This window comes from Sander vitreus, chromosome 14, assembly GCF_031162955.1.
Source record: "Sander vitreus isolate 19-12246 chromosome 14, sanVit1, whole genome shotgun sequence".
Classification (NCBI taxonomy): domain Eukaryota; kingdom Metazoa; phylum Chordata; class Actinopteri; order Perciformes; family Percidae; genus Sander; species Sander vitreus.
In genome coordinates this window covers 15222866-15244719 of record NC_135868.1, presented here as the reverse complement: position 1 = coordinate 15244719, position 21854 = coordinate 15222866, and the positions used below count along the sequence as shown (strand labels likewise).

The following is a 21854-nucleotide window of genomic DNA, read 5'->3' as shown; positions in this document are numbered from 1 at the left end:
CAACTGTAGGTTACATGTACAGTTACTAAGGAATATCACCATATGTTATTATTGTGGTGCTGTTTACTTTCTTAACCGAACTTACAACACATCTAGCTAGCAGATTGACATAGGCAGATTGACTTCAAGTTCCGCCCGGACAATTTATCGAATGCAACAGTTTCCGGTGAGAAGTAAACAGAAGTTTGACATTGGTCGCGTTTACTCACGTTAAATATGGTTTCGCTGTCTTTAAATTCGTTAAAACAAATAATGAGAGCAATGGTAGATAATCCAGGCTTCGACAGAGTCCTGAGCAAGGTAAAGATACACATTCTGCAACATTTCTTGACCGTTTTAAGATGTATTACTGTGAGCACACTCTGTAACTCAGCTTGCACTTTTAAACTCAACGAGTTACCTAACGTTAGCTGGATAACGTCCGCTTTGTTGCATTGTCACAGATACCTGTGTTTCACTCAGGTGGACGTTTTGTCTGCCAGCCCAGGTAAGGTGGTGTGTGCGATGCGGGTAGACGAGGAGCACACCAACCGGGGAGGGACGCTACACGGCGGGTTGACAGCCACCCTGGTCGATGTCATCTCCACCATGGCTATCATGTACACTGAGAGGGGAGCACCAGGAGTCAGTGTGGATATGAACATAACGTGAGACCATTAACGGTGTAAACTTTAAAAAGCTCAAATGTATTCCCCGCTGATCCCCCAAAAAACTTTACATCGCCTCTGGATTAACCTGTGAAAAAAATACAGAGGACATGATCTCCATGTCTTCAGCAGTCTACAGTCCTGATTTCAGGCCTTGACCTTCAGTGTTTTAACAAGGTTAGGTTGAAGATTAACTTCATAAACTACAAATGTCAATGTCTTACAGATACATGAATGCTGCCAAGATGGGAGAGGATGTACTCATTACTGCTCAGGTTCTGAAGCAAGGACGGACGCTGGCGTTTGCCACTGTGGACCTCACCAACAAGGCCACAGGGAAGCTTATAGCACAAGGGAGACACACTAAACACCTTGGCGGCAGCTAAACTATCTCTAAATCAGATATCATTTAACGATACTGTCATAACAAGGGACTTTGAATGAATATGTAAACTAACCTTTGCCTGTAGTTTGCAAAACTACTGACTGTACAAAATAAATAAATGTAAGCAACAGTGGGGAGGGCAACGAATACTTCTCACGGCTGGTTACTTAGATATTTGTTACCACTGCTGCATATTTGTTGTCGAACAGTTACAGAAAAAACTCAACAGTCAATCCTGACCTAACTATTGTGTCAATGGTACTGCTTCATGCACATGCAATAAAACAAATAGACAAGAGTTATGCTTTCAGAATTTGCATTGTATTGGGATATGCTCAGCAGTATTGATTTGAGATTCAACAGAAAAAAAACCAAAAGTTACACACCTTATACCCTTTTAACTGAACACACTGAATCAACAAGGAGCAAAATTATATGCTATGCACTTCATATTCTTTGACAAGCAAGCCTGCAAAACCCAATTTTAATTTGATGAGCATGGAGCAAATTATCTTCATTTTAGTAGGTCAAATTAAACAAATCAGCTTTCAGCAACTTTTGTTAAGCAAGTTAAACATTAAGTATATCACCATTTCAGTTTATCACCAACCCACATCCCAAATAAAACAAAACATAAAACATCAGATTTCAGTAGCTTAAACAAATGGTGCACGAATGGTGACAATGACCTTCAACATCTAACCAACATGTCTCAACTTTGTGTACAATGCCTTTCAAGTCACTCAAGATTTTAGCAAAGGCCTGCCTAGCATGTTTCAGAGGAAAGCAAATGACAGCAAAACATTTTTTTTCAAAGTCCAGCAAAAAAACTAAGGCGGTTTTTAAGAAGCAATACCTACACCATATGATTTGACAAATATTGTTCATCTTGTTTTCTTTGCTTATTCAGGTATTATAACACCTATTCACACCTATCCTTGGTCAAAAGATTGTGTAAAGTTGTTCTAGAAACCCCATTGCCATTACAAACAAGCTTTAACAATCCTTTCTTATGACAACAAGGATATAAAAACATGTCCATCTGAGAACCACCGTGAAGACCTGTGTATTGTTTGTTCCTGTTTTGATGCAACATAAAGAGTTCCTTCAATGACCGGTGCTGTTGACAGTGCGGCTCCAAGAGAACAACCAACCACTCAAAATCAATGTTCGTGCAGGTTCAAATGAACAAAAATGGATGAGTGAGTAGGAGGGAATGAAGAGGGAGTTAAAAAAAAGAAATGGGGGAACCACTCCAAAAATGGAAGAGAGAAGAGAACATTGGGAGCGTGAGGACAAAAACAAGGATGGGAACTAAATCAGCGTCAGGTCAGGGAGGGGAGACTGAGTAGGTAACAAAAAAGGAGAGATCCAAGCACAAGTTCAAATCTTTTAAAAGGAAACAGGTGGAGATGAGTACATCAATTTGCTTCTGAAGGCTTAGGCTGGAGGGATGGGGAGGACTTTTCCCTATGTGGCTGGGTGATGCAGGGAGCCTTAATCAGGCATGTATGGGCGGAGGTGATCCTCGATGTCTCCCACACCCCAGCAGGTCAGCTGGTCCTGGGGCAGGTAAAGGCAGAGGCTGCACAACTTGAACACTGTGGCCTTGGTTTTAGGAGTCTGTAAAAGTGGACAGAGAATATTTGTGGTGAAGTGCGTTAGGACGCTATCTGGGGTTCCAGTTTGTCAGACTGGTAACATTATAATTTCAGTGGATTGACTCACCTGTAAGTGCTGTCTATCCATGAAGAGAAATACAGACTGCGTTGGGTTGTTCATGACCATTCCAGCCTTGTCTTTACGACCCAAAGCATGCAAGCACTGCTTCTCGTAGTCTCCATGATGAAATTCAAACTTGGCCTGTAAATCAGAGGAGAGACTTGTGAGCCAAGAAGTACATTTTGTTACATCCAGACGAAGGCAGTGTGATTCACAAATGTAATTAATTATTAAATTCATATTTTTTTTTGAATACTACACAACGTAAAATGTCTACATTGTGAAAATCAAGTCATTACAATGAGCACAAGAAGGTTATTTTCATTTTAAAAAAAGGCATCAAGCTTCAAACATTTACAGCCTGAGTAATCTGACGAGGTGTCAAGTTCTGACCTGAACAGGCCTAAAGGGTTCATCTTCGGCCCCCTTCCATCTGGAGAACAGCAGACAGACAATCTTCTCAATATCGTTGCGTGGCCAAAGGATGAAGTCCATCTCCTGTGTGCAGCCTATCACATCCTGTGAGAAGAGAGAACAATGTAAAACACAAATGGACATTGTCTTTTTCAAGCTATCCCCTCCTAAGACGGTGCACTACTTACCCTTCGCATTGACTGGTATCTGGGGGCGTGCAGTTGCACAACATCTTTTTGCAGGAGTTCTATCGAACTCTCGAGAGAGTAGCTGGAATCTCGCACACCTCGGAGGATGTTTTCTTCATAGTTGTTGGTCATAACTGGCACCACTTCAGCTACCTCAAAAAGTGCAGACTTCTTCTTCTGTAATTACAAAACACAGAAACAAACACATTTTAAGTAATCGTTTTCCTGTGGTCATATAAAAAGGAACAAGTCTAAATGTGAAATGTAAACGTGTAATGAAAAAGCGCTGGAGAAGATCTAGTTAAGGTCTGAGAGACGAGTGATTTAAGATTGTGTTGAGAATTACTGTATTCTTCCATTTTACTGACAAACCTTTTCTTTGAAAACGAAGGCTATATAAATCTTGAAGTCAAACTGATCAGCCAAAGATTCCCTTTTCTTCCGAAGTTGAGCTCGTAGTCGATTTCTTGTTTGATTTCTTCGTGAAGTTGGGTCCCCCATGGTTAGATTTTGATGGTAGTATCTTCTTCTCTTGTACAGAATATTTTGGCTACACTCTACTTTTGTATTTATACGTTGGATAAAAGGATGAGCTAGAAACAACGCATCAAACGACTCTAGGCTAGATCTGTAAAATACCCACTAACTACCAACTGTGAAGGTCAACAAATCGGAAACAAAACTACGTCATTTTTAATTTGTGTAAAAGGGCAGTGTTGAGGAGGGGAATGGTCAACAAGCTAAGACTACATCTCCTTATTACTTGTTCAGGAATCCATGTTTTAAGACATGACTTTTAAGCCAAATTAGCTTTTTTCAACCTGCCATCGACATATGGGTTTACAACAGAGATTTAAATGAAAGAGCAACTCAAATGTGACTAACTTTTCTTCTGAGAATGTTACTGAAATCAACAGAAACAGCTGCTACTGTAAAAACCCATACCTGCAGTATATTTTTGCTAGTGAAATTGAGGACTACAGAGACTAGCAAGCAGACAAATCCTCTATTATTGGGGTCATTTCAAAGTCCCAAATCCATTGCTATCGTGTTTTGTTTGTTTCTCTGTAGAGACTGCGTTAAATGCGTGTTACAGGCGGATCGGGGATACAGACGAACATGGCAGGCAAATACAGATGCCAGGAGATATTGGCCCCGGGTAACATCGAAGACTACTGCGAAAGTACCTTGACATTTCCTTGACTTTTACTGCCATTCATTTGGCCCACGGCCTGCGGTGCTGCCACTGCTGTTAGTCATGATGTGGGCGTATTTTTAGCACACTAGCTAAGGTGAGCTAGCAAGCTAATCTGGGCATTCACTTCCAACACTAACTAGTAGTGAACCAACGATATAGCTACATCTTATCTTTTGACTGATTGGCTTAAATTAGGCCTATGTGTGGTTGGCTAGCTAGCGTTCAGTCATCTTTCTACGCGTTTACATTTTCTCCCCAGGTTCAATGTGACTGCCAGTGCTGTGAGAGTCAAGAGACCTGCAGGGTTGGTTGACTAACTGGTTATGCTTGTGCTCAGCATTTTAGCTAGGTGTAATGTGCTTCAGTCGTGTCTTGTCACGAACTTTATCGACAAAAATCCGCTAGGGAATCAATAGCCAACCAACGACAAAACGCCGAGTTGCGAAATAAACGTTAGCTAAACAAATCTCCCCTTTTCACGGCTGAAGTTTCGAGGTGTTTGCTGCGCTTGTTTTCTTTCTCTTCTTTTCTTCAGTCGTCACAACCTCCGACTCGCCCTGCTGCATGCCATGTCAAGATAAATCGACAATCCAGCTGAAATCCTCCGTTCTTTCAGTCGACATGTGGCGTGTTCTGTCTCCCGGCGGGCCCATATTTGACGGCGTGTCGTCCAACGTTTGTCCGTTTGGTTTCTTTGTGTGTTTTTAGGCAGCTGATAACGGCACACAAGCTCGCCGATCCACAGCCTCCCCAAAATGGCTGCACAGTCAACTACGAACTACAAAGCTGTGACGTGTTGACATGTGACTGCACGAGATAAAAAAAAAAACAACATCGTAAATGTAATGGTATGCAAAGATCCTCTGGAATATGGTAAATATGGAAGCCCATTTCCGCCAGTGTGATGAAAAAAGATCCTGTAAGTCATTAGTATGAGAAACTTTCTCAAAATCAGTGCCTGAAATTGGCCAGTACTGAGTACAGGCACTTCTGATTTGTGTCCACATGAGTACCCTTACTTAATTGTTATTATCAGTATTATTAATAGGCTGACATTTATACCAAAATAGGCTGTCATGATTTATTGGGGAAAAACAAGTAATTCCATATAAAATCAGACATTCAGCACCCCCATATAGCCTGAATAGAATGATAATTTGTTTCATAACCACATTTTCAGACAGATGACTCAACTGTGAGATTGGCAGTTGAATCAGGCTCCTAATTAGATCAAATCGTCGAATAGCTGACTATTCTGGATCACCCTTAAAGCTATACCGATGACGATCGTGTCATGGAACTGCTGAATTAGGGTACTGGCACCTTTTTTTGGTCCAATTTAGGCACCGCTCAAAAATAATGACTTAGTATATTCTGAGAATGCTTCTCATTATTTTGAGATACTAAGTCATTATTTTGAGATACTATTCTGAGAAAGCTTCTTATTATTTTAAGAAAGTTTCTCATTATTTTGAGGTACTATTATTTTGAGATACTGACTTTCATTCATTCATTATTTTTTAGATGCTATCTCATTTTTTTTGAGATATCTCATTATTTTGAGATACTAAGTCATTATTTTGAGAAAGTTTGTCATTAACGACTCACATGATCTTTTTTTCATCACATTGGTGGAGATGTGCTTCCATAGTATTCTTTTTATTATTCTTATTCTTATTGTTATTATTATTTGTAATACTGTTGTTTTTTATTTTTCTTGATATGTTACTGTAGTAGATTTATATTATGTCCTGATAATATAAGAATGTATCGCTTACTGAAAGTGAAGGATTGTCTTTTTATTTTTTATGAGTATGATGCCGAACTGTTTTCTATAATTTATGTTTTTGTTTTGTTGACGTTGTATGTGAGAATTTACACAATAAAGTTAAGGAAAAAACAAACAAAAAAACCTTCCCCATGATCTTTATCACGTGACGGAGTAGGCGTATTTAAGCCCCTGGCGCGAGATTCTCGGAGAACAGAATAGCAGTCTCAATCACAAGTCGTTTGTTACAACGGTAAGTCATTTTAACATGTTTCTACTTCAATATTTACTTAATTGAATTACTTCCACATCTGCTGCTCATTTAGTATTGCGAACATCAATTACCTTTGTGCTATTCTTAGCCGTGGTCGCTGAAATGATCGTATTTTTTTAGCGTTAGCTAGGTAGCTAGCTAGCTAGCTAAGTCAGTTGGCCTTTGTAACGTTACAAACCTTTCCTACAGAGGTTGCGACCCATTTAGCTATAAACTTGTCTTTTAACAAGCTAATGATGTCGCATTAAAAAGTAACACGAATGTCGCGTTAAATATCGAACGTTACTAAACTATTACCATAGCTCCTAAGTTTTAAACTAGCTTATTTTGGCATGTTTTTCCTCAAGTGTGTAGCTAGCTAAAGTTAACTTTCTAGAAACTTGCATGTGTATTGACGTTATGTTAATTATTTCCCCTCAGGTCTCTTGAAAGAAAATGAGTTTCAGCGGAAAGCAAATACACAGCCAGCAGAGGTCTAATGAGAATATAAAGGTGAGTAATGTGTCTTCCGTTTCGAAATGCGCTCTTTCATGTCAATGACCTTGTTTAGGGCTGATGTTCAAGGGGTAAACACAAGTAATTAGGGTAGTGTTACGATATTTTGCCATTGTTAGTATAAATGGATGATCTCGTCACTCACGCCACTTGAACATGTAGCTAGCCTAATTAACATCTGGTAGATCTCAGTATCTGTAGGCCTGAGAACGGAAGGTTATCCCTCCTACAGAAAAGGAAGGAACCACACGTTTTTTTTTTTTTTTTTTTTTCTCTCGGTAAATGGTGGCCATGACTCAATTTTTCCGTAATAAAGCTATAATTCCAGTTTGTTTTTTTTTGTCACTGGTGGTGTGTACACATGTAAAATGACTCCTTTAAATGCAAGCACAGCAAAAATAGTTATCTCCTGCAACAAAGAACAAGTGTTTTGATTTATACATTGCTGTACCCCCAAGAAGTTAAATGCATTCTGTCTCCCTGCTCAAAATCACGAAGATCACCTTTTATTGGCATGAAAAATGCACTGGCAGTGTTGTGAAGCTGTGGGCAAACATTAACAAGTGAGCATGTTGGCAGCTCTGTAATGAGCCTTGGAGAAATTTTCCCACGGCTGTAAGACTTTGGGCCCTGCCCTTGTTTCTACACCTGTGGGCCTGTTGCACATGGCGGCAGCGTTGTTGTTGTTAAGCCACTTCACCTATATGCCCTCTCTCCCATGGTGACAGTGTAACTAAAGTAAAAGCATGCAAAGTGATGCTAAGCCCTGGTGAATAGAGGCTTTGAAAATGAGAACATAGGTCATGTTAGTTTTCCATGTGACTGGATGTGAGTTTGTCATAATCCATCTGGGAAAGGTTTAGGATCTTGCCTTTCAACCATTTTTGTTTCTGATTTGTGATCTACTTGGCTGTAAGGTAACGCTTGAAGTTTTTATCTTTCAGAGCTTTTTTACACCATCCCAAAAGGTAATGGGACCCCCCAGGCAAACTCTACAGGTCCTCCAACCCTCAGCTGGCAAAAGAAATCTGGGAAGGTCAGCTCAGGTATGCAACAACTTTCAACAAGCCACTCTTGTTAGGCATTTTGATTTGGAAGATATAGTCAATGTTTGCATTAGATCAACTCTTTATATATTGTTCCACTACCAAGAACAAGCGCTCTGTAGCCTTTGCTTATTCAACATTTGAAAAACCGCCTAACTTTTGTTCTTTAGGTGGGAAAGGTAATTCCCAAACGCAAACAGTGGAGCACAGAACAAACTAGAGGTCCAAAGAGGGTGAAGGCTGAAGTGAAATCAACACAAACTGAAGAAACTCAGTGTTTGACAGATGGCATGTCCAATGAAGCCTATGAACTTATGGTCGTAGGTAGGAATTTATAATCTATGCACTAAATACTGTGTAATTGTGGCTATCTAACCCCCCCCCCCAAATTATTCTCCCTTACTTGATCTGAAACTTGTCGCTGTTGTAGAAACGGCTCCTTCCTCCTACTGGAAAGAAATGGCTGAGGAGCGTCGGAAGGCCTTGTACAATGTTCTACAGGAGAACGAGAAGGTGAGTTGATCACTAAGTTGGTTAATGTTTAGCTGTAAATTGAGTTGTTCCCACTGACTGTTAGCTGGCTCCAGTCCAGCTGGCACAAAAATACAGGAGTAACTTTGCCACTAAATTGAAGGACCTCATTGAAATCTGTTTTTACTTGTGTTCTGAGGTGCAAACCCTGTAATAAACCCCTCCCCTTAATTTAGGAGGATTATTTGTAAATCTGAAAGCTGGGGCTGTTCGCACAAAAGCATTTATGCAGCAGTTATTTAGCTAGTGATTACAGTGCTATTGTCTATATATAGATTGTGTCTCTCTCTCTCATATTGAAGCTGTTTTATTATGCGTTTTTTTTTTTTTTAAACCAGTTACACAAAGACATTGAGGCCAAAGATGAACAGATAACACAGCTGAAGTGTGAAAATGAAGAGCTGCAGGAGCTGGCACAACATGTACAGTACATGGCTGATATGATTGAGGTAAGCACACTGTTAATGTCAATGTCACATTGACAGACCATGTCCAGTGAGTCCGCGCTAGAGTCTGGTCTGGCTACAGATTATGGGATGGGGAGAAAAAACACACTCTAGCTTGTTTGTATTTCTTTAAACGATCACAATCGTCTTGGGTGGCGCTAAGCCCCAGATGCAGGAAGGGGATGACATGCACTGAATGCAGTGAGCCGGAGTAGAAATGTCCTGATGTCTGACATTTTGTGCCAACAAGAACTTTATATTAACAACCTTGGCCTAAACTGGTAGATGACCTGGTTTAAAGTCGAGCCTGGCTGAATATTTTCGTGCTTAATTCTTTACTCCAGCATTTATATTTTACATTTGTCACATGTTCAGGACCATCACAAGAAGCAGTATAATTAAGTAGACTACACCTAAGGAACCTACTTGATGTACTGTATCATGCAATTTTTGTCTTTTAGAGGCTGACTGGGAAGAGCCCAGACAATCTGGAGGAACTGAGGGAGATTGCTCTTGATGTGGATGAGCATGACAGTGAAGTGGCAGAGCAAAGTGAGGAAAAAGACTCTGATTGCAGCCTGAGTCTCTCAGAGGAAGAGACCTCAGACCATGAACAAGGACCCTCAGGAGAGCTGGATTAACTGACAACTTGTCTTTCATGGGACTTTGAACTGCTTGTACAGGTCAGCAGATTTTAGCTACAGGATGTTTTGGCAGCAAGAAGTGGCCATCCATTTGACTGAATTGGCCCTTCAATGTAATGGTTTATGTACTTCAATTTTTTTATTTTGGACCACCTGCAATTTTTTTTTTTTTAAATAAAGCCTTGAACAGATTTTTTTTTTTTTTTCCATCCACTGACTCCAATAGGAGTGACAACCATGTGATTAACACCTGTGCAATTCCTACTGATGAGTCAAAAGGTGTGCTGTGAAAAGCCTATTGAGGTGTGTTTGTTTTTCCAACAGATTTTTGCATTCACTGCCAGATGTGGCCTTGCGCATGGCCTTGAAGAGTTTTGGTTTACACTGTAAAATTGTGCAATGTTATAGCTCAGATGTGTACATAAGCCTAATGTAAAATAAACCTTTTTTTTAAAACATTCCCTTCATTTGTTGACTGGCTGTGCCTCCAGACTACTAAATCCAACTTGACAATCTACAATGGTTAAATGTGTTCTGCAGAATTTGTGCTTTTTTGCTGATCCTTTTCTTCTACTGGAAGTATAATTTTGAAGGACTTCTGAACAAGTGAAGGATCACCTCTGTAAACGAATCAGAAATTAAACCACTACATTAAATGGGAGTGTATAAATATTCAGCTTTATACTTTTAACCTACAATCAAAAGGAGTTTTCTGTAGTGTCACAGGGTTTTATTTTGGGGGGAGTCTCCTGAATGCTGTCTTTTACTACTGCATGGCTAACATGCATAAAACGGCTCTGCCAGAGGATCTGAGCGGTCTGGACTGGGTCAACATGGAGAAAAGCCTGACTGCTCTGCACCTAGGTGCAGTGCAGCCTATTTTAAAATGTACAGCTAACCATGTTATCACAGGCTCCTTTAAAGTGCAGGTTCCACTGAGGGCTGAGGCAAGCATTTTCCTGCATGTCTCTTACCAGTAACCCACTATTTACACCCTCAAGGGCCTGAGCACAGTGAGGTATGACCAATTTTTGTCTTCCTCAGTCATTAGATTTAATGTTCCATAATCTCACTTCTTTCATTACCTCCCAAGTTAGGAATTTTGTCAAATTTCATGTTTTCCCTATTAACCTCCTGCCAGCTGGTTAGAGGATTGTATTCATGAAGGCCCTTCTGCACAACACTCAATATCCAAAATCTATTGTATTACTGTCTGTGGCCTTTTCCCTCTCTGGACAACCTCAAATCAAAATAGGATTTTGGTACAATGTCTTCAGAGGACAGCTGGAGGTTGGCTGTGGCTGGGATTCACTCAGCCTCTGTGTTAGACACATGGAATTTAAAATTCTACCCAGACTTCACCTGTCTAGGAGCAGACTTGCTCAACTTTTTCCTGAACTGGATCCAACCTGTCAACAGTGTGACTGGGACCCAGCAACTCTTTCACTCTCTCATTTTGGGCATGCCCAAGGATGAGACAATCTTGGGACAAAAGCTTCAAAGCATTTTCATACATATATTTATTCATTTCAGGCCTTGACTATATAGGACAGCTGAAGATGTGAAACAGGAGAGAGAGGGGGAATGACATTCGGAGCCAAACTTGTGGCTTCTGCAACAAGGACTGAGCCTCTGTACATGGGGCGCACGCTCAGGTGAGCTATCCAGGCGCCCCTCACCTCCTTTTTAATTCATTTTATTTTCCTCTCTTTATCCTCTTAGTCTTCTCTTCCTCCTTTCCCAGGTGGATCACTGTTTCCTCTTTCAGAAACACAGACTGACAGGGTGACATTCATTTCTTCCTTCACACTTTTTAGGAGAGAGGATCTCTTTGTGCTTCTGTAAATCTTTCCTCATGGTTCTCTATGACCGTAGAGCAGTCAAGATTTTCATTTTCTCCATCTGGCAATCTTTTCTGTGGTCAGCTCATCATTTTGAATTTGAGAGTCCAGTAGGGCTTTTCTCAGGTCCTCACCTTGGGAGGTGAGTGTCACCATGATAGCAAAACAAAGATATTTGTTCTGGAGTATTAGGCTATACAGTCATATAGCTGTATTGTCATAATATTAAAGTTTTTGAGCTCATGATGTTGGTCACGTTACTTCTCCAAACTGAAAAATGGCAAAAAGCAGAACTGCATACAGCCCAACATGGCTATGAAGTTCACTTAGAGCCTACAACAACTGTAACAATATGAAATATTATACTTTCTCTATTTAAATTCAAACATTTTCCTTAAACACATGCTTTTATTCTACAGTAAAGGCTTGGTCCTATATAGCAGGTGACCTTGGGCATCACTCAACCAGTTTTTCATGTTACTCCCCTCAGGGATACAGTACCGGCTCTAGACACTAAAATGGGAGAAGGTGCATTTTAAGATTATCAGAAAATAATCATCCTTGAGAATGGGTTGCCTTGTTGTAAGATAACAAGGCAAATAAACACATACAAATACACTTATCATTGTCACCACAGTGATCACTACTTGTATTATGACCTAGGATTGAGGGACCTTGACTTTGAGGTATTTAACTCATAGTATTGGCCCAAACCAGCAATTCCCAGCTAGTTATTTTTTTAAACATAATATAGATATTACAATGACATATACTGTAATAAATGTCCATCTACTACCCCTAGCCTCTACACTTTCAATGCAAAAACATATCTTGACAATAAAATGTACACTTTAAACCATCCACAAAGTTGTCCTTGTCCAGTTAACAATTTACTGTACATGTATTCCACTTATGTGACAATCTTTGACAATCTTTGAATTATCTTAGTGTAAACACAAAGACAATACAACAAGAATGACAAACATCTTGACCAACATTTAAGACTTTCGGTTTTCTTAAAAAAATCCACAATTTTGTAGTTTTAACTATGCAAAAATAAACTTTATTGCAACTTTTGATGAGCAGAGGACATACTCCTAACCACAATGGAGAAGTGTAGTATGCAACTAAATGGATCAGTACGGAAGCTATGGACCACAGAGATGGATAATGATCAATTTCAGCAAAGTGCACCAAGTTATTCCTAAAACCAGTCTCTAAATAATTAAATGTGCACATTTTGACAACTTGTACTTTGTGGTGATTAATAATTGAACAGCCAATGAATCAACTAGACTACATTGGTAAACTGCAAGTTTGAAAAAAGAAAGTACAGTAGCTCACTCAAAAAAATTAAACACAGAATGAGTGAATTAATTAGATACCAAAATACTGTAATGCTATTCACATCATAGAAGAAACAAAAGTAAATGTTACTTAAAATATTAACAGTTTTGCAAAAGGCTGTATAGAAAAAAAAAAAAACTTTAACACCATCTTCAGCTTTTAGTAACAACTTCACACATTTAATAGTATAATACAAAAGAAAAAATACATTTCATAAAAAATATTACCACTTGCTTTTAATCAATATGGCTTTTGGACTGTGCAGTTAGAACCAAATAAGATTCATATATTATGGGTTTGTCTTTTTTAAGTTGTGCTTAAAAGATAAGTGAGTATTCTGGCCAAAATGCAAATGTTGTATTGAAAATACATTCTTTATGAATTATGATCTTTTATTAAAATTTAAAAATGAATTCTTCCTTTGGTTACAGTAAATCTAAGTAATAAAGTAACATTTTAATATATGTCCCTTTATGTTCGGGACCTTTTTAGGGAAAAGAAATCTATAATATGATTAAACTTTTAGCAAATCTTATACTTCTCCAAAATAATAATTAATCTAATATAATTCCTTCAAAATAAAATCCAATTAAAGTTAAGCATTAGATAATTTGCATGATAACATGAAAGCCTTTTTAAACGATAAACAATATTTAAAATACTAGACCTGATCCAAAATAGAACATAAATATACATTTCATTTACATAAAACTGTCATCTGCAATATTACAGTATAACGCCAAAGAATATTAGAATTCCAAGTTAATAATAAATAAGATGTGTGAGGTTTGTCATTGTGCACTAGCACAAGACTCAGTAGTACAGTTACAATGAGAAAATGGAATTAGGTGCTCACCTTGGGTCAGTTTTTCCACATTACAGTTAGGATGGAGGGAAATATAACAGACCCAAAACTGAACACTTCATTCTGCAGCTTCTCATACATTTCTAATCCTGCCATTAGCTCAAATACTGTATGAATCTGCAGTAAGCCAAAAACAAAGGCCTTTACTCCACCCAAAGGATCCTCGTCTCTGTACAGTTGTTAAGAAAGTGCACAATCATGATCGTAAACCAATGTATTGCCCTGGACTTGCTCTGTACCTGGTAGGAAAAATACATAACAAGAGTGTATTGTGTACAGTGGAAACCTGCCTAATCGACCACATCAAGGCTCAAATGGTTAAAGCTGACTTTATCAAATGTCTTCTGTCGTCAGCTAGGTGCAAAAGAGTAACGTATGTACAGATAAATTGCACTTGTTTAACTGCAAGCATGAGAAACCTCTGATATAAACTGCTCGGTGAGTGAAATGTGGCCACTGAGCTGACCTGTTTCACCTCTACCCTTCAGTTTCATCCACTGATAGATGGCTAAGGTCAAAATCTGTTCAGGACTGTAAACTGCTGTAAAAGTAGGGCTTTTAAACCGCAACATCACTTCCTCTGAGAAAGCCATTCTCAATGCATTTAATGGCCCTCCCTGCCACAAAACACACATCTTCCAATTGTACAAGAATCCCTGAAACTTAAAATGGAACGAACTAGAAAACTGAACATAAAAATATATTTTGAATACAAGCACATATATTACACCGGCTGTGTAAAATATGCCATATTTACATGCCTTACAACAGTGCAAATCTTCCAAAAGCGCCAGAAAACATTTCTAATGATAAACAGTGATTATACACAGATCATATGTAGTATATTGCGTGACACAACTGACTCTGTAACAATCAAGATGATGATTAATTAGTGAGTAAGTGATACAAGTGTGAAGATGCATTGCTCAAATTCTAGTTTCCACAGTCTTTAGATCAGCTGCAGCGGCTTTGTGTCCAGTCAAATTTGTGCTCTCCAGTTAAACTCTAGTGACCGGTCTGCCTGGCTCAGAAAGCAGGGAGAGGGGGGGGTGTAGGGGTGTCTGGACGTGGAGATGATGGAGGAAAGCGGAGTGTTAAGTGTGTGTGCAGGAGGGGTATAGGTTGTGTGTCTTTTGTAGCTAAGACAGTTTGTTTGGTGTTAAATCCTTTTAGATGGCAGTATCAGTAAGAAAAAAGATTTAATGTGGCAGTGTGGAGATCCACACCAGTCTGTGCCAAAAAGCAGAATAATAAAGTGATCATTCGTTAACAGCCCTGTGAAGTGTGGGGTGTAGCTGAGGGAAGGGCAGTGCGGTCCTCGGAGGTCAGGCTGAAATGTCGTTTGTGATGTTTTCCATGGCACGATGGCTCAGAAGGCAGTGGTGACAGCGTTTCCTCGCCGTGTGCCCAGGCGGAAGATTTCCCCCGGCACCGTGTCCAGCTGCTCGTACGCCAGCCGCCCCTCCTCACCTTCCACAAACACAAGAATTATCTAAAACACACTCAGATTGCAATGGTATCCCTGCAGTCAAAACAGTTTAGCTTTAGGTCCCCATAAAAGACGAGTGAGGCACAGCACAATGTTATACGTCATCAGGCAAATAGCCAATATGACAAAAGGTGTATATATATCCAAGGTATGTATGTATGTGTATATATATATATATATATATATATTTATTGCATATCTTGTTGATTTCATACTCAGATCCCTGAGTAAAAGTGTAGCAAAAGACCAAGCTGAGCAACATTTGATTTTCCATAAATGTGTTACTCACCAAATGTGAGCAGGGTTTCTATGGCAACATGGCAAAGCTCTTCATCAGCTGAATCACACAGTGCTACCACTGCCTTGATGCTCTCTACGGCCTACAGAAACACAGGCAAGCTCTGTGAAAAGGGCATTTGTCAAAGTACATAGATAACACAATGACTGATTTAGAATTATTTACTCTTTGTAATGACATACATAATGCCACTGTTACATTTCATAACTTCTTAGCCATCATAGCACATAAGATAAACTACATTATTTTTGTACTATGCCCTGACCACTATCTGAATAGAATACCATCTGTATACGTCACATGTAGCATACATTGAAGAATAATCGTTTGCTGTAATCATTCTAATGTCCTTGTTGTGTGCAAAAATAAATTTCAAAGTTCAGCTGAAGCTAATGTGAAGCAGTCTCATTAGCCAAATCAAGTGATTATCTTCATCCTGGCAGTTGGGTGTAGATTTATTTCTGGTGTTGTGTCCTGGATACAAACCTACATGCAACTACTATGAAGTATCCTCCACAGGGGCTCAGCAAGCACACAAGGAATATTGTGCCAAAAGAACGCTGTACTTTTGAAAGATAACATTCAATTTGACTTACTCGGACTAATGAAGCTTCATATTAGCTTCGTCTGAACACAAATGGAGACCCAAAACTACCAAATTTTCACAGTATCACAACTGAAGAGGCCACTGACCTGCAGACAGCTGAGAGCTGAACAGGCTGCCCTCTGGCTCTGAACTCCAGCCTCTGACAGTGCATGGGTGTAGCACTCCACTGCCTGTAGACACGCAGATTAACATTCATGGCTTGTGGCGTCACTATTTGAAATGTGCACACAGACCAGACAGACCAGACAACTCACTCTGGTCCTGAAGTGGCTGTTTGATGCAGAAGAGATGTAGTCGGCTGCCGCCTTGTTGACCTGAGGGTCCTCCGCAGTGAGCAGGCAGGCCAGGGCCCTCAGGGTGTCATTTCTTGGCCACAGGGATGACACAGGCACCTCCTTCAGTTCTGTTAGACACCGGGAATAATCCCCACTGCACAGAGCCTCTGCAAACACCTCTGAGTATGACACAAACACAGACACGTCAGAGGTTTAACCATTACATATCCTGTAGCGTAAAGCATAGGGACCTTTTCTGTACTCCTGACATGAAATTTGCTTCGATATCTTTTCAGTTTGTATTCTAAAATATCCAGGAATTTATCAGCGTTTAACTTGGTTATTAAAAAAGTAGTGAAAGTTCTATGTAAAAATGCACTTCATAGTTTAGCCATTTCTTCTTTTTTTCCTTACAATCACACTTATAATCAGCCTGATTTTTGTGTTCTCTCTCTACTATCTATTGTGTAAAGTTTGAGGTGCTTGTGGACAGAAAATCCAAAGTGATAATTGGTTAAACTAAAACTAAAGAATGTTTTGCTCACCTTCTCTGGCCAGATGCAGCAGATGCGTCTCCATGTCATGCACTTCATGTTGTAAGATGTAGCTGTGGAACTGAAACACCGTCAGGACGTCCTGGGAGAGCTCAGCGGCAGAAGGATTGTGTGCCGCCACCAGATCGCTCCTGTCCACCATCTCCCCCACTACGACACCAATCACTGGAGAGAAGAGAAAGAAATCTCAAGTCAAAGAAAATAATTTTGAGCCAACTGAATCTACATATACATTGTGAAGATCTGTTTAATATCTATGGATTCACTATTCCATTTAGTCTCTTAAATTGAGTATTTGTAATAATTTTTAATCACATAAGCAGCATTATTAACATTATATTAGCAGTAGTCTGTATCCTTGGCGTTCCACTTCTGGGATTGCTCCGTTGCTGCTGAAAATTCTGCCGGATTTCACTCATTTAGGCCGGATATCTGTTGCCTTAGGCTTCCTTTATGTTGGCCTTTTAAGGCGCTGACACACCAACCCGATAATCGGCCGTCGGACGGTCTGGCGAGGTCAGTGACTCGAGTCTATTCGGTGTGTTCCGTCGTCCGTCGGAGGGGCCGTCGGCCTTCATTTTGGCCGATTTCACATGTTGAATCAGAGGGCGGGACTGCCTTTTCTGCAGACGGTCGGCAGTCGGGTTGGTGTGTCAGGGGCTTTAAACTCCGGTTGATTATGGTTAACCTTTTCTCAGATCTCTGCAGCGTAAATCCAGACAGCTAGCTAGATTATCTGTCCAATCTGTGTTTTCTATAGCGCGATTAAAACAACTTTTGAACGTACACCATGTTCCACCAAAACAAGTTCCTTCCCGAGGTTATTTTGCCACGACAACGCTGCTTTTCCCAGTGCTTAGCACCGCCCAAGATGATTGTGGTTGGTTTAAAGAAATGCCAATAAACCAGAGCATGTTTTTTCTCCCCTCCCGGAATGCTGTATGGACGAGCCAGACCCTCCTTCACAGCGCTGCGGTGTTGGAAGGTCTGACAAAGCGAGACTATATTAGCAGCTACAATGATCTCATTTCTCTCGGAGACAATATTAAAACCAAATTAGTGATTAAGTTGAAACAGGGACAAGATTAAAACCAAATAAGTGACTTGAACAGGGAATAAAAACACAGAAGCAAGACCGTGTTGCAAACAAACAATGTCATTTTAAGTGCAACCTTTGGCTTTTTTGCTGAAAAGGAAATAGGGATGATCCAACCTGTGTCAGCGTTGTGTGGGTGTCTCTCCTGCAGCACTGCTGTGTAGCGCTGGTTCATTTGTTTGAACACTCTGTCCAGTGTGGTGTGGAAAAGTCCTGCAGACCCGCTGCACTCTGACCACAGAGTCATCAGCTGTGGGCGCTCTGCGAGGCCCGGGAGGACTGAGAGAGAAAAGGACAAAACAGAAGGTCAGACGCTACAAACCCTCAAACCAGAGAGTTCATTGTGTTGCATGGTAATAATCTTTCATAAAGTACTTAAATAATAACACATAGATTGGTGTACACTGCAAGATTACTACTCTTGAGATACATTGCATGGTAAACAGACAACATACCAATAAACCAAACTGGTTTCCACTTGTTGGTACCTACCATCAGCAGCAGATGTAATTGCTCCCAGTCTGTCCACACTGATCTCTGCTAGCTCCTCTAACAACTGAGTCTGTCTAGACAGCTTGAGGAGAAGACTGCGACGCTGCCACACACCCATCCTAGTGGTCAACAACTGACAAAAGGCATGTCGCAGTAAACTGGAAATGTCAACTATAACTATTCATTTATCATTTATACTCCAAAACATGATGTCATAAGGAGCTCTACCTGTATGAGGTGATTACAGTACTGCAGGTGGATGACGATTGCCACGTCCAGGTTCTCGTTTCCAGTGGTGAGTGGCAGGGGGCTTCCTGCCACGCTGTTGCCCACCCCGGTGTCCTCTGTCAGGGCTTCACTAAGGTGTCCTCTGGCTTCTGGATGCTGGCCACTGAGAGGCACATACCCAGAGTCACCACCAAGTGGCAGCAGCATCACACAGAATCGTAATCTACTGTACTTATGATAAAATGGATTTTTCAATTGAGTGCTTGAGATGATGCAGACTGTCTGTCCAAATGTTTTTGCAGTGAATTGAGCTGTGGTTCTGTCAGAATGAAACCCTTCACCTGTGTTATGATCACACATGTTAAGAAAACATTGCTTTTATGAATGAATAGCTAGGCATTAATTACCTTAAAACCAAGCACCACAAAAGTATCCTACTTCAGCTCTTACTGTGTTTTTTTGTTTGTGATACCTCAACAACAGCACTTTATTTTCAACGCACACACTTCCAAACAGCAGTCAAACCCCATAATACAATAACAATGTGCTTAGTGTCAATGTCAGCAAACACAAAAAGCCTCTATGCCGTCTCCCACTCACCCGATCCTTTCTCCGTCTGTATCAAAAAGCGGAGACCTCTGTGGGGGGTTGCTAAGGATGGCATTATCGTCTCCGGTATCCTCATCATCAAAGTCAGAGGTGTTGAGGAAGTCAAAACTCTCCAGAGCACTCTCCACTGTCAGACTGAGGCTGGATGACCGGCTCCTGTGACCCGGGAGACGACACTGTGAGGAAGAAGGGCGGGGATAATGAGTCAATAACCCTTTACTCTTATAAATCCTTAACTTGCCACAGTCCATTCCAGTAACTCCAGTACTCAAATTAATTTTTGAGGTAATGAGTGACTTTGTTACTTTGGATTTATGTATTAGAGAGTAGATATGTTCTAAATATACTGAGTATTTTAAGACCTGAGAGAGGACAGCCTTTTCAAAATAAAAGCCCTGTGTACAGTTGAAGGTCTATTGATGTCTGTTACAAGAAGATGCATTTAGTTTTCTAAAGATTACCCAAATAAATGATAAACTTTCGTATGTGCAGATATTAAGTCCTCAGTCTTGTTGCATGTTATTGTTTGATTGATGAGGAATTATAGGTTTAAGGATTATGTAATATAATTAGTTAAAGTGGCAGTGTGGTTGAATTTCTATTTGAGTGGAAAAAATGGAATTGTGCTGAGAGTTTAGCAGTCAAGAGTCTTGTTGTTGATTCAAGTTTTCACAATTGTGTGTATACAATGGAGAAAAACTGTAATACAATTATTTTACCAAGAATGTCACCACAGACACACAGTTCGTAATGCAAATAAATATATATAACATTGCAATACTTTCATGAGTGGGCCATAGGCTTAATCACCATTGTGTTACCACACAATCGTTAGCCGATAGATAGTGACTTAACAGACATTTATTTAAACGAAAATCTTTGAGATTGCTACTTTAAAAGAACCAAGTAATACCCAGAAAATGCATTTCCTGCAGAAAATGTTTGTGAATGCGATAAAGCTTAATTGCTAAAGCTAAACTGGATTACTGGAATAACTGCATAAGAAGAAAGTGAAGTAGTGAGAATAGTTGGAAAAGTGGCAATGGTTTTGATTAGCATGAATTTCATTGAAATGTTGAATAATACCAATAATGTATTAAACAAAAGTGGAATATTTTGTTTAAAAAGTTTTTTCTTTTTTTTTTTTATTGGTAAAAAAAGTCATAGTATAGTAGGTCGAACGAAATCATAAAAAGTCAGCGTATCGAAAAAAATTCATAGTATGACGAAATAAGTGATAAAAAAGTCATAGTGTAGTATGTCGAAAAAGTGATAAGAAAGTCTTAGTATAGTATGTCGAAAAAAGTGATAAAAAAGCCATAGTATTTAAAAATAGACAGACAGGTACACTTTTATTTCCAGCAAGATATGCCTGGGATTGAACAGCCAACTTTGTGGTTAAGAAACAGCAATTTTATCTTCCAGCCACAAGATACCCAGTATAGTATGTGGAAAAAAACCATGGTATACTATGTTGAAAAAAAGTGATTAAAAAAGCCATAGTATAGTATGTCGAAAGAAGTCACAGTATAGTATGACGAAAAAAGTGATAAAAAGCCATAGGATAGTAGGTTGAAAAAGTAATATGACGAAAAAAGTGATAAGAAAGTCATGGTAAAGTATGTTGAAAAAAGTGATAAAAAAAGCCATAGTATAGTATGTTGAAAAAAGTGATAAGAAAGTGTGTACGTATGTCCATAAAAATGATAAAAAGCCATAGGATAGCATGTTGAAAAAGTAATAGTCTAGTACGTTGAAAAAAGTGATAAAAAAGTCTTAGTATAGTATGTCCAAAAAAAGTCATAGAATAGCAAATCGAAAAAAGTGATAAAAAAGCCATAGTATAGTATGGCGAAAAAGCTATAGTATAGTATGTCGAAAAAAGTCATAAAAAGTCATATTATATTATGTCGAAAAAGCCACAGTATAGTATGTCGAAAAAATGATTAAAAAAGCCATAGTATATTATGTCCAAAAAAGTGATAAAAAGCCATAGCATAGTATTTTAAAAAAAACATAGACAGGTACAATTTAATTTGTGGCAAGAGACGCTTCGGATTGAACAGCCAACCTTGTGGTTATGAGACAGCAATTTTACCTTCCAGCCACAAATTGCCCAGTATAGTATGTGGAAAAAACCATGGTATAGTATGTCACAAAAAAGTCATAAATAGCCATAGTATAGTATGTCGCAAAAAAGTCATAAAAAGCCATAGGACAGTATGTCAAAAAGTCATAGTATAGTATGTCAAAAAAAGTCAGAAAAAAAGCCATAGTATAGTATGACAAAAAAGTCATATTATATTATGTTGAAATAAGCAATAAAAAAGTCATAGAATAGTATGTTGAAAGAAGTCATAGTATGTCGAAAAAGTCATATTATAGTATGTCGAAA

At 39.3% G+C, this 21854-nt stretch overlaps 4 protein-coding genes across 12 annotated transcripts in view; 2 read left to right on the top strand and 2 right to left on the bottom strand.

Moving 5' to 3' along the window:
• The first annotated feature begins 136 nt into the window (after positions 1 to 136).
• On the top strand, positions 137 to 1213 carry acot13 (acyl-CoA thioesterase 13). Its single transcript, XM_078267099.1, has 3 exons — positions 137 to 300; positions 463 to 647; positions 874 to 1213. Exons 1-3 carry the CDS (start codon positions 217 to 219, stop codon positions 1031 to 1033), a joined length of 429 nt encoding a protein of 142 aa, XP_078123225.1. The 5' UTR covers positions 137 to 216; the 3' UTR covers positions 1034 to 1213.
• Positions 1214 to 1331: 118 nt separating this feature from the next.
• c14h6orf62 (chromosome 14 C6orf62 homolog) lies at positions 1332 to 5334 on the bottom strand. The gene is made up of 5 exons (XM_078267097.1): positions 3729 to 5334; positions 3357 to 3533; positions 3148 to 3273; positions 2761 to 2895; positions 1332 to 2655 (listed from the first exon to the last, which is right to left on the bottom strand). The coding sequence occupies exons 1-5, from the start codon at positions 3855 to 3857 to the stop codon at positions 2530 to 2532; spliced, it is 693 nt and encodes a 230-aa protein (XP_078123223.1). The 5' UTR covers positions 3858 to 5334; the 3' UTR covers positions 1332 to 2529.
• A 1162-nt stretch (positions 5335 to 6496) lies between these two features.
• gmnn (geminin DNA replication inhibitor) lies at positions 6497 to 9926 on the top strand. The gene is made up of 7 exons (XM_078268396.1): positions 6497 to 6575; positions 7017 to 7088; positions 8036 to 8137; positions 8308 to 8461; positions 8568 to 8650; positions 9007 to 9117; positions 9576 to 9926. The coding sequence occupies exons 2-7, from the start codon at positions 7032 to 7034 to the stop codon at positions 9753 to 9755; spliced, it is 687 nt and encodes a 228-aa protein (XP_078124522.1). The 5' UTR covers positions 6497 to 6575; positions 7017 to 7031; the 3' UTR covers positions 9756 to 9926.
• A 2705-nt stretch (positions 9927 to 12631) lies between these two features.
• ripor2 (RHO family interacting cell polarization regulator 2) overlaps positions 12632 to 21854 on the bottom strand; it is a 67625-nt gene continuing 58402 nt past the window's right edge. For 7 of the 9 annotated variants that reach the window (XM_078267373.1, XM_078267372.1, XM_078267376.1 and 4 more), the window contains 9 exons: positions 19451 to 19635; positions 18851 to 19013; positions 18623 to 18755; positions 18248 to 18409; positions 17026 to 17199; positions 16460 to 16659; positions 16292 to 16375; positions 15590 to 15680; positions 12632 to 15276 (listed from right to left, as the gene is read on the bottom strand). In XM_078267373.1, coding sequence (XP_078123499.1) covers positions 15137 to 15276; positions 15590 to 15680; positions 16292 to 16375; positions 16460 to 16659; positions 17026 to 17199; positions 18248 to 18409; positions 18623 to 18755; positions 18851 to 19013; positions 19451 to 19635 — 1332 coding nt within the window. In that variant the 3' untranslated portion in view covers positions 12632 to 15136. Of the gene's footprint in view, positions 15282 to 15589; positions 15681 to 16291; positions 16376 to 16459; positions 16660 to 17025; positions 17200 to 18247; positions 18410 to 18622; positions 18756 to 18850; positions 19014 to 19450; positions 19636 to 21854 lie in introns of all 9 variants that reach the window. The other 2 variants (XM_078267374.1, XM_078267377.1) reach the window with 1 other exon arrangement.